This window comes from Gallus gallus, chromosome 12 (genome assembly GCF_016699485.2).
Source record: "Gallus gallus isolate bGalGal1 chromosome 12, bGalGal1.mat.broiler.GRCg7b, whole genome shotgun sequence".
Taxonomy (NCBI): Eukaryota; Metazoa; Chordata; class Aves; order Galliformes; family Phasianidae; genus Gallus; species Gallus gallus.
The window spans coordinates 1,274,747-1,288,736 of NC_052543.1; the positions used below are offsets into that span (position 1 = coordinate 1,274,747).

General features: G+C 53.2%; 3 protein-coding genes and 1 long non-coding RNA gene across 20 annotated transcripts in view; 3 read left to right on the forward strand and 1 right to left on the reverse strand.

The window, feature by feature from the left end:
• LOC107054352 overlaps positions 1-13,990 on the reverse strand; it is a 68,784-nt gene that overhangs the window by 44,674 nt on the left and 10,120 nt on the right. The gene's annotated exons all lie outside the window — the stretch shown is intronic.
• Positions 5,373-7,113, forward strand: LOC121106616. The gene is made up of 5 exons (XM_040646458.1): positions 5,373-5,804; positions 5,908-6,030; positions 6,204-6,283; positions 6,410-6,530; positions 6,645-7,113. Exons 1-5 carry the CDS (start codon positions 5,586-5,588, stop codon positions 6,966-6,968), a joined length of 867 nt encoding a protein of 288 aa, XP_040502392.1. The 5' UTR covers positions 5,373-5,585; the 3' UTR covers positions 6,969-7,113.
• LOC121106617 lies at positions 7,245-10,173 on the forward strand. Of its 2 annotated transcripts, XM_040646470.1 has the most exons (6): positions 7,245-8,297; positions 8,396-8,901; positions 8,985-9,122; positions 9,288-9,405; positions 9,560-9,697; positions 9,922-10,173. In XM_040646470.1, the coding sequence occupies exons 3-6, from the start codon at positions 9,040-9,042 to the stop codon at positions 10,126-10,128; spliced, it is 546 nt and encodes a 181-aa protein (XP_040502404.1). In that variant the 5' UTR covers positions 7,245-8,297; positions 8,396-8,901; positions 8,985-9,039; the 3' UTR covers positions 10,129-10,173. The 2 variants fall into 2 exon arrangements, with proteins under 2 accessions (XP_040502404.1, XP_040502403.1); XM_040646469.1 differs by lacking the exons at positions 8,985-9,122; positions 9,288-9,405; positions 9,560-9,697; positions 9,922-10,173 and having other exon boundaries at positions 7,245-7,994; positions 8,143-8,297; positions 8,396-8,956.
• On the forward strand, positions 10,196-13,887 carry LOC100859515 (maestro heat-like repeat-containing protein family member 6). 10 transcript variants are annotated; one of them, XM_040646465.1, is made up of 6 exons: positions 10,196-10,562; positions 10,748-11,030; positions 11,122-12,653; positions 12,741-12,804; positions 13,034-13,528; positions 13,646-13,887. In XM_040646465.1, the coding sequence occupies exons 1-3, from the start codon at positions 10,359-10,361 to the stop codon at positions 11,487-11,489; spliced, it is 855 nt and encodes a 284-aa protein (XP_040502399.1). In that variant the 5' UTR covers positions 10,196-10,358; the 3' UTR covers positions 11,490-12,653; positions 12,741-12,804; positions 13,034-13,528; positions 13,646-13,887. The 10 variants fall into 10 exon arrangements, with proteins under 10 accessions (XP_040502399.1, XP_040502396.1, XP_040502397.1 ...); XM_040646462.1 differs by having other exon boundaries at positions 11,122-13,166; positions 13,419-13,528; XM_040646463.1 differs by having other exon boundaries at positions 11,122-12,804.

A 13,990-nucleotide genomic window follows, 5' to 3' on the forward strand; every position in this document is an offset into this window, starting at 1 on the left:
CTATGGATGCTATTACGCAAGCTATTCATGACTTTCATGTGACACGTGCTATAATTAAACAAGCCAAGAAGATGAAACTTCTCTGTAGGTTTCTATGGTGTAGGACCATAGAATTCACATAGAATTCTAAAGAATATGCATTTAAAAATATTAAGAAATCATTAAACAAGAAAATCTCTCTATTTAAAAACATCTTAATTCTTCACCTATCTCAGTTGGCTTAAGAATAAATGATGGTTATAATCCAATTCTACAGGGGGGAAATAAGCCTTGACATCAGCCTTTCACTGAAGGAGCCTGCAAGGGCCCATCTCAGCACAGAGGAAGGCAGCTGGTGCCTGCACTGTTGCTCCTGATCTCTGCTCTCCCTTGTCTTTTCTCCTCTCAACACCAACATGCTATAAAACGAGCACACCACTCCTGCAGGGACAGTGTTTTCAAACACGCTTTCAGCATCTTCCTTTTGCAGTGCTTTGTCCTCTGCCACCTGCTCAGCTGCTGCTTATACCCAGCAGTATGCAGGTCACACACCGAGCGTGCCAGGCAAGCCTGGGTCAGAGCAGTAGTTGGAAAAACCTGCTGCCAAAGATAAGGCGGAAAGAAAGCATTTGCTCTACCCTGTAGTTCAGCTTGTGATCTGAAAGAAACACATCAAAATGCTTTTCTAAATTCCAGTGGCTTTGAGGAGACTCTCACTAGGGGGCAAATCCTGCACTCACCACTGGGGACCAGACCCTTCAGGACTGTGGTGTAAAGTCTGTGCCTGCATTTTCCTGGAAAGCAGGGATCTTAGCATGTGCATTAATTCCAGGTGTCAGAGGCTGCTGTGCATTATATTTGAGCTGTGCTTCCTGATGGCACCTCGCTAACACAAAGAGCTGTTTTGCTGGCTATGTTACGAACACATGCTTCCCAACTGAGGATTCTGGCCTTGACTGAAGGAAGCTGTGTGTCCGTCCTGCAGGGGGAAAGGTTGTCTTGTCTAAGAAAGCCAACAGCAGGATGAAACGTGGGGTATTGCTACTTGAAAAACAAAGGGCTTGTCAGAGCCTTGGCTGATATGGCAAGGCTACGGAGGGCTTTTTCCCTGTGAAGAATTTTGCTCTACAAAGATACTGTGTCACAGCCTAACCTTCCTTAGCTGGACAAACACGGGACTGAAAACTGCGGAGGGCTCAGAAAGCCTGAGCTATGATGAACAAACTGTGCTTCCAGAATTCCTTATCACAGGTTTCTGCAAGCAGCAGTCATATCTCTACAGCACACTGCTGAACACGTGAACATGAAGCCCACTTCAGAGATACGGAAACAAACCCCAGGCAGGCACTGCTCCTGGACAGAAGTTGCTGGCAAGGAAGGAGAGCGCCTGGAAGCACTGCGAAGGGACATCCTGGGCCAGGCTGCGGGACAGGAGCACAGGGACCGCCCATACCTTACAGATGAGCTGCTGCTGAATTCAACAGCAGCGCAAACCTGAAGACATAATGATAGGATTTGCACTACAGTTTTGATAGCACAATGAAATTAATTAAGGCTGATCATTAACAGTCTTTGCGAGTGCAGGAAACAACTTCTTAAGCAGAGACAATAACCTTTTTAAGAGCCTATGCAATCTATCATCCACCATTTCACACTTCCCTTTGTTAAGTTGTTCTTTCTGCAATTAGTGTCAGCATCGTTAGAAGTCAAAATGAAAACGCTCCTCCGCAGGAAGTGTCTTGGTGTAAAGCCATTACATACTTTTGCGGTGCTTGAAAGGGAGAAACATGGAGAATGAAACAGGAAAGAGTCTCGAATAGAATCTCATTTGTAAGCCCCACTGGTTAGTGGATGTTTGCTGGCCTAATTTCAAAGCTTTTTGTACATCATTTTCCCACATAGGTAAGGTGGGGGGAGGAAGTTCACATCCCCACCCTTTAATTCGCCCAGGCTGAGTGGGATTTCCCCGTTTTCCATTGCCACATCCACACTTCAATATTCCTTCTCCAATATTTTTGGCTATTAAGAAGTAAATTTAGCTGCTGATCTAATTTGTTTCAACTTCTAAGTACTAATGCCCAAGCAAACATATGTTGAACAGAATGGTTAAGAATAGTTAATGGGAGTTTAGTTACAGATTAGTAAATGAAAAGTGCAAATGTGGCAGTTGCCATAGATCCTCGCGGCTCCTTGCTGGCACTGAGCCCAGCAGGGCTTAAAAATAGGCAACGGATTGACGGGAGAAAGGGAGAAGGGATTTGGATATTAGGTATAAAACTTGCTGTAAAAATACAGTTCTGCATGTGGATCTCAATGCAAACTGTATAAGCAATACAAAATAATTCTGAATGCATTTCTGTATGCTTTGTGCTGATAGGATTAGCGCAAATATTACAGTCACTATAAATTCACAATGAAGTGAATGCCTACAGGCAGTTCCACTTGGTAGCTGTGAACAGAACTGCGTTCTGTTCTAAATTTGTCAGCAAAGAAAACGGTGGGGAATAATCTCTTCACTTGTACCTACCATTGACATTTCCTCGTGGGAAATAGGATTGCCCTGTATTTAAGGAACAGCCACAGTGCACATCATGCTCTCATCAAAGGAAATAGAAAGAATGCAAAAGAGAGTTAATGGGCCATTATTAAGCCCCATTGTTAACAGAAACTAAGCCTACTGCATTAATAAATGATGAACTGTAATACTTCTTCCCCCCGCCCCATGATTACAATATCCACCCCTGTAAACTCTTGCCTCATTTTCCTTCCCAGCCCTTGTCTAGGAAGAAGAAGCCCCAAGAACACCACAACTGAAGAGCTGCTATTGTTTCCAGTCCATTAGTGGGCGGAAAGAACAAACTTAATTAAAGATTTTTGAGTTTGAAGACTCTTTTCTGGGTGAGCTGACCCACGTAGCACTTAGTGAAGAGTTCTTCCTTCTGTTCAATCTAGTTTCAACCATTGTGTTTCTTCTCACCCATGAACAGTTACACACCTGTTATTAAAGCTGATGACACAAAGCATCAGTGTAACTCTAAAATTTTTATGAGAAGCCACGATACAATACAGCATCTGTGTGGCTCATTAACAACCTGAGGAATTATCCTGATGATAGATGTCTGTTTTATCCAACATTTTTTGTGTATAAGGCACTTTTACTGAGTTTTTAAAATCAGATCGGTGTTTGATCTGAACAGCCTGTAAAGAAGGAGTGAATGAAATGCTGCCAAACGGGCACAAATGACAAAGACAAGGGCTGAGAGGTCAGATGAGTTACAGCCACAGAATGTCTGAGTCAAAAGATTACTTTTGTATGGGCAGTAACACTGATCACACCTACCAGCTCATGTTCATTACTGACCATCATTGACTTCATGCAAAGTTAAAAGAACTCCAGAGGATGCTTTTATGTGGATAATTTTGTCTGAGTAAATGAGATGAATTTCATTGTCATTTGTCACTGCTCCCATGGGGCGAGGGACACTAGTTTTGCTTGCTTCAGGCAGCAGGCCAGCAGTGGCTGTCTGAGGTTCATCTCACCAACTTCAAAATGAATAATGTGCACAGAGCTTGTTTAAGTAAAAGTAAGAACCCACCTTCCTTGTAACGATGGGGGAACAGGTTATTTGGCAGAGCTATTCCAAGTACCCTATAGCTTCTCATTTTACCAAACAGAAATAACTGTCAGAAAGGTAAAACTTTGTATTCGCTGTTCTCTTCTTTCTCTATATTCTACCCCAAACCAAGCAGCTGAGCACCACTGTCACACATGGGACCTGAAACACACTCTTACGCAATTCCCATCAGGAGGCCCTTCCTCCCCTCAGCAGGACAGCAGACCTACAGCAAACAAAATCATTCTGGCCCATCACCTCTCATTCTACCAGCCCATGCTTGCTGATGGAGCACATCCGCCAGGCACTCTGGCACAGGACACTGTCCTCTTTAGCAAGATAAAAGTTATCTGTGTAGTTTGTCAGCCTTCAGGCTTCTACACTGCTTTTGTGGATTAAAGATCTGTGCTTCTCTTAATATACACAGATATTCCTTTTCATAGTAACAAACACTGACAGCACATATTTAACATTTCTACTACTGATAAAAAATCTTCAATGTGTTGACCACATTAATTTTAATACGTAAAGTTCCACAAATGCTTCTATACTGCCTTGACATCATCAGCCATCTCAGAATAAAGACACAACTGTAGATCATTTAACAGCCTCCCTGTGACACACCAGGTATCCTTAGGTTTAGAGTTCATCTCAGAATGTTAATCCCATAACAAACAACTTTAAAATGGATAAATGATCGTACAATGAAACAGTAAATGAAAGTCAGCGCTTCTAATCAGCTCCCCAAGGGCTTCCTTTCCATTTTAGCCACTGGAATCTGTAGATTAAGAATACAGCCTTTGAAGAGCCTCATTTGGGAAATGTTACCACAGTGTTGGTAATCATGTAGTTTACACAGAAAAGCTTTAATCTGAAGGGTTCTGAAGATTCCATGGTACAGTGTGGCACCCACTCAGTATTTCTCCCAGCCTCTACTCACCATACCCTGAAGCAGGCATGATCTCGGCTGTCTCAGAGAGCTGCTGTGATATGTACTGGTTTTTCATTTTGTTTTGTAGAAAAACAGGTTAAAAAAAACCAACCTTGCTGCTCAGGGACAGTGGCGCTGCACAGAAGTCACTCATCTCAAGGATGAATTAAAATGGTGAAGACTGGCTGTAAACTGGAGAAGCACACACCCAGCCCTTTTCAAGCAATCCTAGCTAAACCTTTTCTTTGAACACTGCATGCTGTAGAAGAAAATAAGGTCACAGCTAGAGATGTCGAATTAATTGCCTCCCTTATCTGAAGAAGTTCTTCACTATTGGTGGCTTCCAGTAGGTGACTAAAAGCCCTCTCTTCTAAGGCCACCTTGCTGCAATCAGCTGGCACAGATACAGCACACAACAGTAGCAGTTAGGGACCAAGTCTCTCGAGTTAAACAGATTAAAATCCGTTCCAGAAATGTCGCTGGGCGCCTCCTTCTCCTGTCTCCACCCTCTTCCTCTTCCATCGTTCTCTCATCTCCATTTTCACCTGCTGTACGGGCGCTATCTCTGGGTTAGGTCACCCCTCACAAGCAGGACACCACAAGGAGAAGCTGAAATGCCCACAGCTCAGTGCAGCACTGCTCAGCAACAGCTAGAAACGCTGCCATGTCATCAACCCTGTTTGTGTTTCTCCTAAAGCCAAAATAGAGCACCATATGCCAAGAAGGAAAAATCAACTCCGTCCCACTGGAAACCGTGACACAGTTTAATTTTACTGGGGGGGATGCGGGGATGGGCTGAAGGGCCCCGAGAAGGACTCCCAGACCCCAACACTGCAGCTGTGGCAAATGCACACAGTGAAGTCGAGGGCTCCTCCCAGACCAAAACTGCCCACGGACAGGGATGGCTGCGGGGCTCTGGGCCACGCCCAGGGCAAGGGAAGGGGGCCTGGGTGGAGCCGGGTAGAATGCGGTGACATCCCTGCCACGTCACAGTGGGCCTCGTCCCCCTGAAGGCAGAGTTGGAACAGGAGGCGCATTTGCCGCTGTTCCCTCACTGCGAGATGGAACAGAGATCCCCGAGCCTACCCCGAGAGGCCTGGCTGGAGAAGCCTAGGGCATCCCGCACCTCCATGGCCCAGCACGGGCCTCTTAAGGTGTGTGGGGTGCAGCCCCTGCAGGGGCCTGTGGACTCAGCTGAGGATCCTTCAGCCTCCGTCGTGTCACCGCAGGAGGGGGATCCCCTGAGCTGCATCCGTGCCTGCTGCACACGCAGACCCCAGGTAGCGGGCACTCTGTGCTTCCCGGGCTGCCCCTGCCCGGCCATGCCCAGAGGGTGCCGGGGTCCCCTGATGCCGACACCGGTAACTCCCCTCCCTGTCTCAGGCACAGGCACAGAAGCTGAGCTTTCTGGCCTGCGTCCGCACCGCCTGCACAGCTGCCCTCAAGGACAGAGAGGCTCACAAGCACCTGAGTGCCTGCGCATCAGAGGTGGCGCAGTGCATTGAGGTAAGGGGAGCACCGCAGGGCCGGGCGCTGGGCACAGCCCTTCCCACTGCGGGGTCCCTGGGGAGCCCGGGAGTTGGGATGTGGGGCCAGGATGGGGTGCCCGGGCTCTGCCCACCAAGCAGGGCACACCGCACCATCCCATCCCATCCCATCCCATCCCACTGTGCTCTCAGGAGCTGCTGCAGGAGGAGCCCGCCGACCGCCTGGACACAGAGCTGCGGCAGCAGGCCATGAGCGCCATCGCCGCCATGAGGTACGGCCCCAGCCCAGCTTTGGCCAACGTGGTGGCACTGCTCCCAGCTGGGGGCCCTGAGCAGGGCAGGCAGCAGGGCACAGGGTGCCGAGCAGAGCATCACGCCTCTGCTCTCTCCCCTCACAGCAGTGCGTGGCTGCTTCCAGAGAAGCAGAAGAACAGTCTCCTGTGTGCCTGCCTCAGCAGCGTCCTCCACCTCCCCGGCTATGAGGCTGACACGGACCTGGACATGGCAACCTACACGGAGGTGCGCGCAGGCTGGGCCCTGGGGATGCTCCCTGGGCACCATCACCTGGGATGCCCCTCTGCTGCCAGCAGGACGCAGCAGGGAAGGCCGCCCTGACCCCTGTCCTCCTTGCAGACCATGGAAGCCCTGCACCGCCTGCTGCAGGTGCTGGTGGGCAGCGCCGGCACCTCTGTCCTCATGGAGCTGCAGAACATCTTGGAGGTCTGGCTGCGGCAAGGCTGGGATTTGGGGGAGTGGTTCAAGGCCATGAAGGGGGGAATCTATACGAGGTCGCCCCAGGGCCCGCTGCAGGCAGGGGGTGCTGATCTGACGCCGGCCCTTGTGGGGTTAGAGGGATGGGTGGGGAGCAGAGGGAAGGCGGCGGGGCTGCAGCAGGACAGGGACGCAACCACCCACCCCCACTGCAGCCGGGGAGTGAGCGAGCGGAAGGACCAGTGACCCGTGCTCTGGGCACACCAGCAGCTTTTCTCTCCACAGCTCCTGCTGCCCTTCACCACGTGCCAGCTGGCGGCCGTGGAGGAGAGGGCCGTGGCGTGCATTGCCAGGCTGCTCGCCTTCAGCAACACCTGCCCCTTGCCCGAGGTAGGGAGCCCTTTTGCGCACAGCTCCGGGGTCCACGTCCTGTCTCCCCAGCCGGAGCCCAACCGTCTCCAGGCTTGCACAGAGCCTGGGCTGGGCCCAGCTGTCCCACTCAGCCATGCGCCTCTGCTGCCTCTCTCCCCAGTTGTGCTTCTGCTTCACGAGAGCTGCAGTGTTCCAGCACAACTGCCAGGAGAACCAACGCCTCCCCGTGCTGGGGAAGCTGGCCGGACACCTCATCCTGTGCTGCAGCTCCACGGACGAGAGGACCAGAGATGAGGCGATGAAGGCTATCCATCAGCTTTTCACCTTCATCACCGCCCCAGGTGAGAGGAGTTGTGTTGGGTTAGGTCCCCCCAGACCTCCAGATGCCCAGGCCCCTCACTGACATTGCGTGCGCTCCTCTCCAGGATTGTTGCCGAAGCAGAAGGAGCCCAAGATGCCACAGCCCTGGGACAGCCAGCAAACTCTGCTCCCCCAGGAGGTTTCCCATGAGGACAGAGCCAGAAATGTCTTTGAGGTATGAGGAACAAACCCTGAGCCCACAGGAGAACCCAAGCCTGCAGAGTCAGGAAGAGTGCAGGAGCTGTCCCCGAGATGCCCTGGTGCACGTAGGGCCCTCACGCCCCGTATCCCCAGTGTCACCCAGCCCCTGCTCCCAGTTCTCCTGAGGCAGCAGCATGGCCGAGCAGCCACGCAGGTGATGAGTCATCCCTCTTCTCCTTCCTCCTACAGGTGCTTCGGAAATGCCTCCTGTACCCCGAAACGGTCAATATCTTACTCACAGCCATTGAGAGTATGACAGCGCCGGGCCTCCACAGCACCCAGCTGGCTGCCCACATGGTGGATGTCCTCACAGCAAAGGCTCGCTTCCCTCCACGGGAGGTGGGAACCTGCTGCTGCCAAGGCTCCAGCCCTCGGGGCTCTGCTCCAGCCCTGGCACTGGCATCACGCTTGGCCGGCAGGCAGCAGCTGGGTTGGCAGCAGGGCTCTGCTCTGCTGCCATCCCATTCTCACCCGTGTCCCCCTCCAGGTGCGAAAGATCGTGAACGTGATCTACAGCAGCCTGCCTTCCATCAAAGCCCAGCTGGCTCTCAAAAGCCTGGGCAGGGCCCTGCTCGTGCTGGTCAGCAAATTCCCAAGGGAGATGGTTACCAGCCTGCTGGTCTGCTCCCCCACCTGCACCAGGTATGGGGCCTGTAGCCCTCAGGGCTCCTCTCCCCCCCCCACCACACGGCTGTCAGCCAGGCGGGGGCAGCCACGCTGACAGCCCTGGGGACCCACAGGGTCGCTGTCACCATGTGGAGGGAAATGCTCTCGGAGCCCCCGGCCGTGGAGAAGGTGCTGCAGCAGCTGCTCCCAGTGCTCAGAAACCATTCTCTGCACCACACGTCCCCTTTCATCAAGGACTGGCCACGTGTCCTCGCCCTGGCCGTGAGTTCCTCACTCACCCCGCTGAGCCTGAGTCCCCACTCCCCTTCCCTCTTCAGCCATAGACCTGCCTGGGGCGCTGGGGCTCTCCCTCCCCCTCCCTTCCTCCATCCCTACACTTCGAGAGATGGGATGGAAACCTGTGGGACAGGGCAAGAATTGTATCCGGGTGCTTTCTGCAGGCAGCAAAGGTCCTACCGGAGATACTCCAGCTACCTCTGGTCCTGAAGGAGGCCGAAGCCATCTTCCCCCAGCTCTTCCTGGCCCTCCTCCTGCAAGTGTCCTTCACCGTGAACCTGACACAGCAGGAGGTGGAAATCTTCTTCGAGGCGCACCAGCAGCACCAGCTCACTCCCATCAGGTGCCACATCCCAGTCCTCCCGCTGCACCCAGGCACCCGGTGCTGGGGCTCCCGATGTGACTTACACCCTTCTCCACCTGCAGGGCTGTGGTGCAGTCCTTGAAGGTGCTGCTCTGCAGCGTGGGCCTCCAGAGGCAGATGGAGGCCATCCAGGAGCAGGGCGGCTGGGACGCGCTTCTCAGCACTGTGACCCACCTCCAGGGTGTACAGGTGGTGGCCAGGTGAGAACTCCTCCCTCAGGGTGGCAGGGGGTCCCCAGTTCTCTGAGAAAGTGCTGCCACAGCACCACCACAGCCTGTGGCCCCTGCGGCGTTGGCAAGAGGGCTGCACAGCCAGAGCTGCGTCCCCCTGGCTCGGGGCTCACGGTGCCTTCTTATCCCTGCCAGGGTGATGAGAGAGCTGCCTGGTGCTCTGCGTGACCCCATCTTCCACCACCTGGTTGAGCTGCTCAGCACCAGCTTCTTCTACTCCTGGGAGACGGTGGCCATGGTCTTCCTCATTGAGGTGAGCACCAACTGCAGAAGCGGCGAACTTGAGGCTGCAACGCCACTGGTGGCACGAGTCCTGCTGCCTCCCTCGGGACCAGGCTTGGCCATGCCTTGCTGTCTTTCCCCAAGCGGGTTGCTGGATCCAGCACTAAGAGCCGCATGTGTTGCAGATGCTGGACTGCGTGGACCTCAACAAAGAGCTGCACCGCATCATGATACTCTTTACCACCTATCTGCAGAGCCAGAGCGTGGGCATGCAGCAGCTGGTGCTCAGGGGCATTCTGAAGCTGAGCCAGAGGCAGGACACGGTGAGCAGGGGCGGCCAGGAATGCCACAGGTGCCACAGGTCGGGCTAGGCCTGCCATGGGGCTGTAGCAGAGCCATCTGCAGCTCAGCACCTCTCCATGCAGTGAGGAGCTGGTGCTCGCTGCCCATCCCATTGCTGCCTGCTGTCCACGGGGCTGGTACTGGAGTGGTTTTGCCCTCACTGTGCTTGCTGCTCTACCTAAAGGAAGGGGTGTTCTTCCCACAGGCAAGGCCAATGATCATCTTCCTGCCGTGCGTCATGGAGCTGCTGCAGGACGCAGACAGCGACATCCGTGCCGTGGCCTTACCAATACTCAGCAACCTGCTGCAGCTCCTGGAGGGGCTCAAGCTCAGCCTCATGGCTCTGGCTCTGGCCGGCAAGCTCCCGGCGCTCATTAATGATGTAAGGATAGTAGGGAGCCCAGCACATTAGGGATGTGGCTACCACCTCAGCGTGCCCATGCCTGCTGCCCTGTGACAGCACACCAGGGGACTTCCTGGCCGCTCACCAGGTCCAGGGGCTGAGTGGCCCTGGGCAGACTTTCTGCAGGGCAGAGCTTGTGCACTTTGGAGCAGTTCTGGGGGCATCCTCAAGATCTGCCTGCAGCCTCTCAGCTCAGAGATTCTGCCCCCACTTCATTGGCGGTGCTGGCCCTGCTTGCCATGGCCCTGGAGCTGCTGACACCGACGTCCTTCCTTCCTCCTCCACAGGAGTCCAGCACGGTGCGGCAACTCTCCATCGACCTCTTCCTCGAAACGCTCAACTACGTGGAGGACCAAGAAAAGAGGAAGATGCAGGAGGAGGTGTGCAGGAGCCTGGTCCTGCTGTATCTGCACCTGCATGATGAGGAAGAGAGCGTGGCCAAGGTGGGAATTGCGTTCATTTGGGGGAGGGCGATGCTGCTCCTGTGGTGTCCCCCAGACACCAAGAGTATTGCAGCCCACGGCAGGGTCAGCCGCTGCTGCTGCATCCTCCCTGCGGAGGGGCTCTGGGGACCGCGGGCTCTGCTGCTGCTTTTGGGCTGCAGTGCCATCTCAGCTCTGTTTGGCAGGCCTCCCAGAAAGCCCTCCTTGGTGCCGCACGGTTCCTGCGCTGGAGGCGGCTGGAGCACCTGGTACAGACAGCACAGTTCTGGCAGATCGGCGAGTGCATGGTATGCACATTCCCACACCCCACGACAGGGTCGGGACCGCCCTGCGCTAACCCTGCGCTCTTCCCACTCCAGCTGGACAAGAGGAGGAGGAAGAGTGCAGCACAGGAGTACCTGGGCCAGAGCCTGCTCTACCTACAGAGCCCGCAGGAGTCCCTGCGGCGGGAGGCCGTGAGGTTCATCGGTGAGCCACGAGACTGAGGTTCCCCTGTCCCCGGCCCACCATGCTGCACCAGGCAGAAGCTGGGGTCGCTGATGGGGCTGTTTGTCACCAGGACTCTTAGGGCAGCACATGAGGGATCAGGAGCAGGCTGAGACAGAGTACATCTACCAACGTGAGTCAGGGAGTGGGATGTCCGGACAGCCGGCAGGCAACGTGCCTGTCCCCTGCTCCCTCCTATCGGAGGGGATGGCTGGGCGCCCTGCAGGTACACAGCTGTCATCGAGCCTCTGTTCCTCTGTTCTCTCAGGCCTTCAGGAAGCGCAGCAAGACCCCAGTCCATTTGTCTCTTCGCTGGCCCTTCAGACACTGAAGATCCTGAAGGAAACGAGGCCACGTCCACCGCAAGGAGACTTTGGGCAGCTCTTCTCCAGGCTCCGCAGCGCGTGGAGAAGGTGGCGCTCCTCTCGGGCACACCGCTGAGTGCCCTGCAAAGCTCCCAGCATCTCCTCCTGCACACTGCTCAGCTCCGCTCCTCCGGCACATCCCTTCCCCAGTGCTGTGCAGCTCTTCACCCCGCACTGCCATCTCCATCAGCACGATTGCCTGTCTTCTCTGTGTGAAATGGGAAAACAACGCAGGAGATCAGCATTGCCCTGAGAGGAACAGAACGTGCAGCGCTCCCTGCCGCTGCCACACGCTTTCAGCCAACACCAGCAATCACCAACTGCTCTGCTGCAAAACGGAGTGGTAAGGGAAACGCAGGCATACATCCAGAAGAGGAACATACAGAGGAGGAGTTAACACAGTTTCTAGAAGGAAATTAGAACTCATGAGCTACTGAAGTTGTTGGAAGGAGTTGTGGAGCACATGGATAACAAAGACATGCCCGATAAGCTACTGCTGAATTTCCATAGGGTTTCTAATAACGTTCACCACTGACACTTCTTAAAAAAGTAACCTGTCATGGGACAGAAAGACACGAGTCCAACGTGCCAAATGCTCAAATAAGAACAACACCAAAATAAAGCCACAAAGCCTCCAGTGTGCTCCCTGCTGCTCTAGCAGCAGTTGCATAGAGATCACAGCATAGATTTCTGCTGCAGGCTGAACTGCTCAAAGCGTTCAGAAATCACCAGGAGAAGGGGGCAAACATCAAGATGACAAAGTTTGCTCTACTCACTAAAGCACCTGTTGTCATAAAAGCATAACACTGTATTGCAGAGAACTGCAGAGGGTTCTCGCAGAGGTTCTGATGAAACCGGAAATAAAACCCCAGACTGATAAAGTAATGCACACAGAGAAAGCTGATCCTAACTCCTGACACACTGTGATTGACTTTGGAATTGCCATTACCACTCAGGAGCGAGATTTTGCTGTTATAGACAGCTCTGTAAGCACATCAATTCAGTCTTCAGTAGCAGTGAAAAAAACAAATGGTAGGAGCAATTAAAAATAATTTCCCCCCTTTTTCTCCCCATTGTAACAAGCTGTCCAACTAGAAAAAGTACAGAAGACAGCAAAGATAACCAAAGAAATGAAACTGCTTCCATTCAGATGGACAACTAAATACATCAGAGCTGTGCCTGGAAGAGACAGCTAAGAGAAGGATGAAGATCCTACAAGATACTAGAAGCTGTGGAAGAGGTAGACAGGAAACAAGTGCTCAGTAGCTTTCATAATACAAGAGCTGTGGGATGGCAAATGAAACTGCAACTTGTAATTCCACTGTAGAATGCACTGCCTGAGGATATGAAAGTTTACAGAGGTGAAGTGGAACGCGAAGCAAGAGGAAAATGTGAGCACGTGCTTCTCTTGTTCTTCAGTATGTTCCCAGGCATCTGCTTGCAAACTGTCACAAAGAGGCTCGAGGTTTGGGAAACAGTAGGAATTACACTGGACCAAACAATTGCATCACAGCCTGTGTTCTATTTCTGCATCCACCGCCATCCTGCACTGCCCTGAATACTCTGGGCCTGGCCTAGCTCAACACAGCTTTACAGCCCATGTGTTCTTCTGCTCTGCAGCACCACTGCCAGCACAGCTGGGTCTCCTTGTGGTGGAAGCCCTCTGGCCAACACCCAGTACCAACAGGGTGCGATGAGGATGCCCTCATGTATGCACACAGATGAAGAAACAGTAATGGACCAGAGTACCAAAGTAAGCAAAACCCCTTTTTAGTTACATGAGCAAAATAATCCTGATGCAGAAATAAGGCTTTGCCTGGAAGAGAAAGGCAGCTTCAGATACATGGCATAAAGGGAACCCGCATGGCTGCGCAAGCACCGTGAGCAGGCAGGTCCCAAAGAGGCACAGACTGTTCTGCCAGCACTGTGCCACGTGGTGGGGGGAGCCTGAAGGTCACCAAACCCTCCTCCAATTCTCTCTCCCTCCCGAAACACCTGAGCTCAGTAACTGCACCTGAATTGGGATGGGGAACTGCCTGCCATCCAGCTTTCTGCCCCTGTCGGGGACACAAGGTGCTCGCAGACAGCATCGGAGAGCAGCATCAGACAGGACAGGTGAGCACACCTGCTTCCCACACTCAGGCAGAGCATTTCCAGGACAGGGAGGGCTGAGCAGGGGCAGAACTGGTTTGCTGACGGCTCAGCTTTCATTTTAATTTACTGTCTTTACAGAGAGCTTAGAGTACTGAGGAAAGGTCAGCATAACTGCACCTTCCCAGGCTGAGCAGGAAGCAGCACTAAGCACCTCTAAGAAGAACGGCTACCTGCGATTTCTGTGGAATAAGGAACACTCCTCTGGAGCATTTGAAGAGGCAGCGAGCAGCAACCAATACAAGACTCCAGCAGGCTTCATGCCGCTGCCTTGGGTTTTGGTAAGGAAAAAATAAATAAAGCACTTCGTGCAATTAATTAGAGCAACAGTGTCTATCAAGGCTTTCAGTAGGACAGAACTTGGGAGCATATGTTACAATGGGGCAAACAGAAGTCCGCACAAGATGCATGTCAGGAATGAGAGGA

Excerpts from the sequence above, each read along its gene's own strand:
- LOC121106616 (XM_040646458.1), top strand. The coding sequence starts at position 5,586 with ATGGAACAGAGATCCCCGAGCCTACCCCGAGAGGCCTGGCTGGAGAAG. Across the intron at positions 5,805-5,907 it reads GCTGCACACGCAGACCCCAG|GCACAGGCACAGAAGCTGAG; the intron begins GTAGCGGGCACT and ends TCCCTGTCTCAG. Across the intron at positions 6,031-6,203 it reads AGGTGGCGCAGTGCATTGAG|GAGCTGCTGCAGGAGGAGCC; the intron begins GTAAGGGGAGCA and ends CTGTGCTCTCAG.
- LOC121106617 (XM_040646469.1), top strand. The coding sequence starts at position 7,908 with ATGACAGCGCCGGGCCTCCACAGCACCCAGCTGGCTGCCCACATGGTG. Across the intron at positions 7,995-8,142 it reads CTCGCTTCCCTCCACGGGAG|GTGCGAAAGATCGTGAACGT; the intron begins GTGGGAACCTGC and ends GTCCCCCTCCAG. Across the intron at positions 8,298-8,395 it reads TGCTCCCCCACCTGCACCAG|GGTCGCTGTCACCATGTGGA; the intron begins GTATGGGGCCTG and ends GGGGACCCACAG.
- LOC100859515 (XM_040646459.1), top strand. The coding sequence starts at position 10,359 with ATGGCCCTGGAGCTGCTGACACCGACGTCCTTCCTTCCTCCTCCACAG. Across the intron at positions 10,563-10,747 it reads AGGAAGAGAGCGTGGCCAAG|GCCTCCCAGAAAGCCCTCCT; the intron begins GTGGGAATTGCG and ends TCTGTTTGGCAG. Across the intron at positions 11,031-11,121 it reads GGAGGCCGTGAGGTTCATCG|GACTCTTAGGGCAGCACATG; the intron begins GTGAGCCACGAG and ends GTTTGTCACCAG.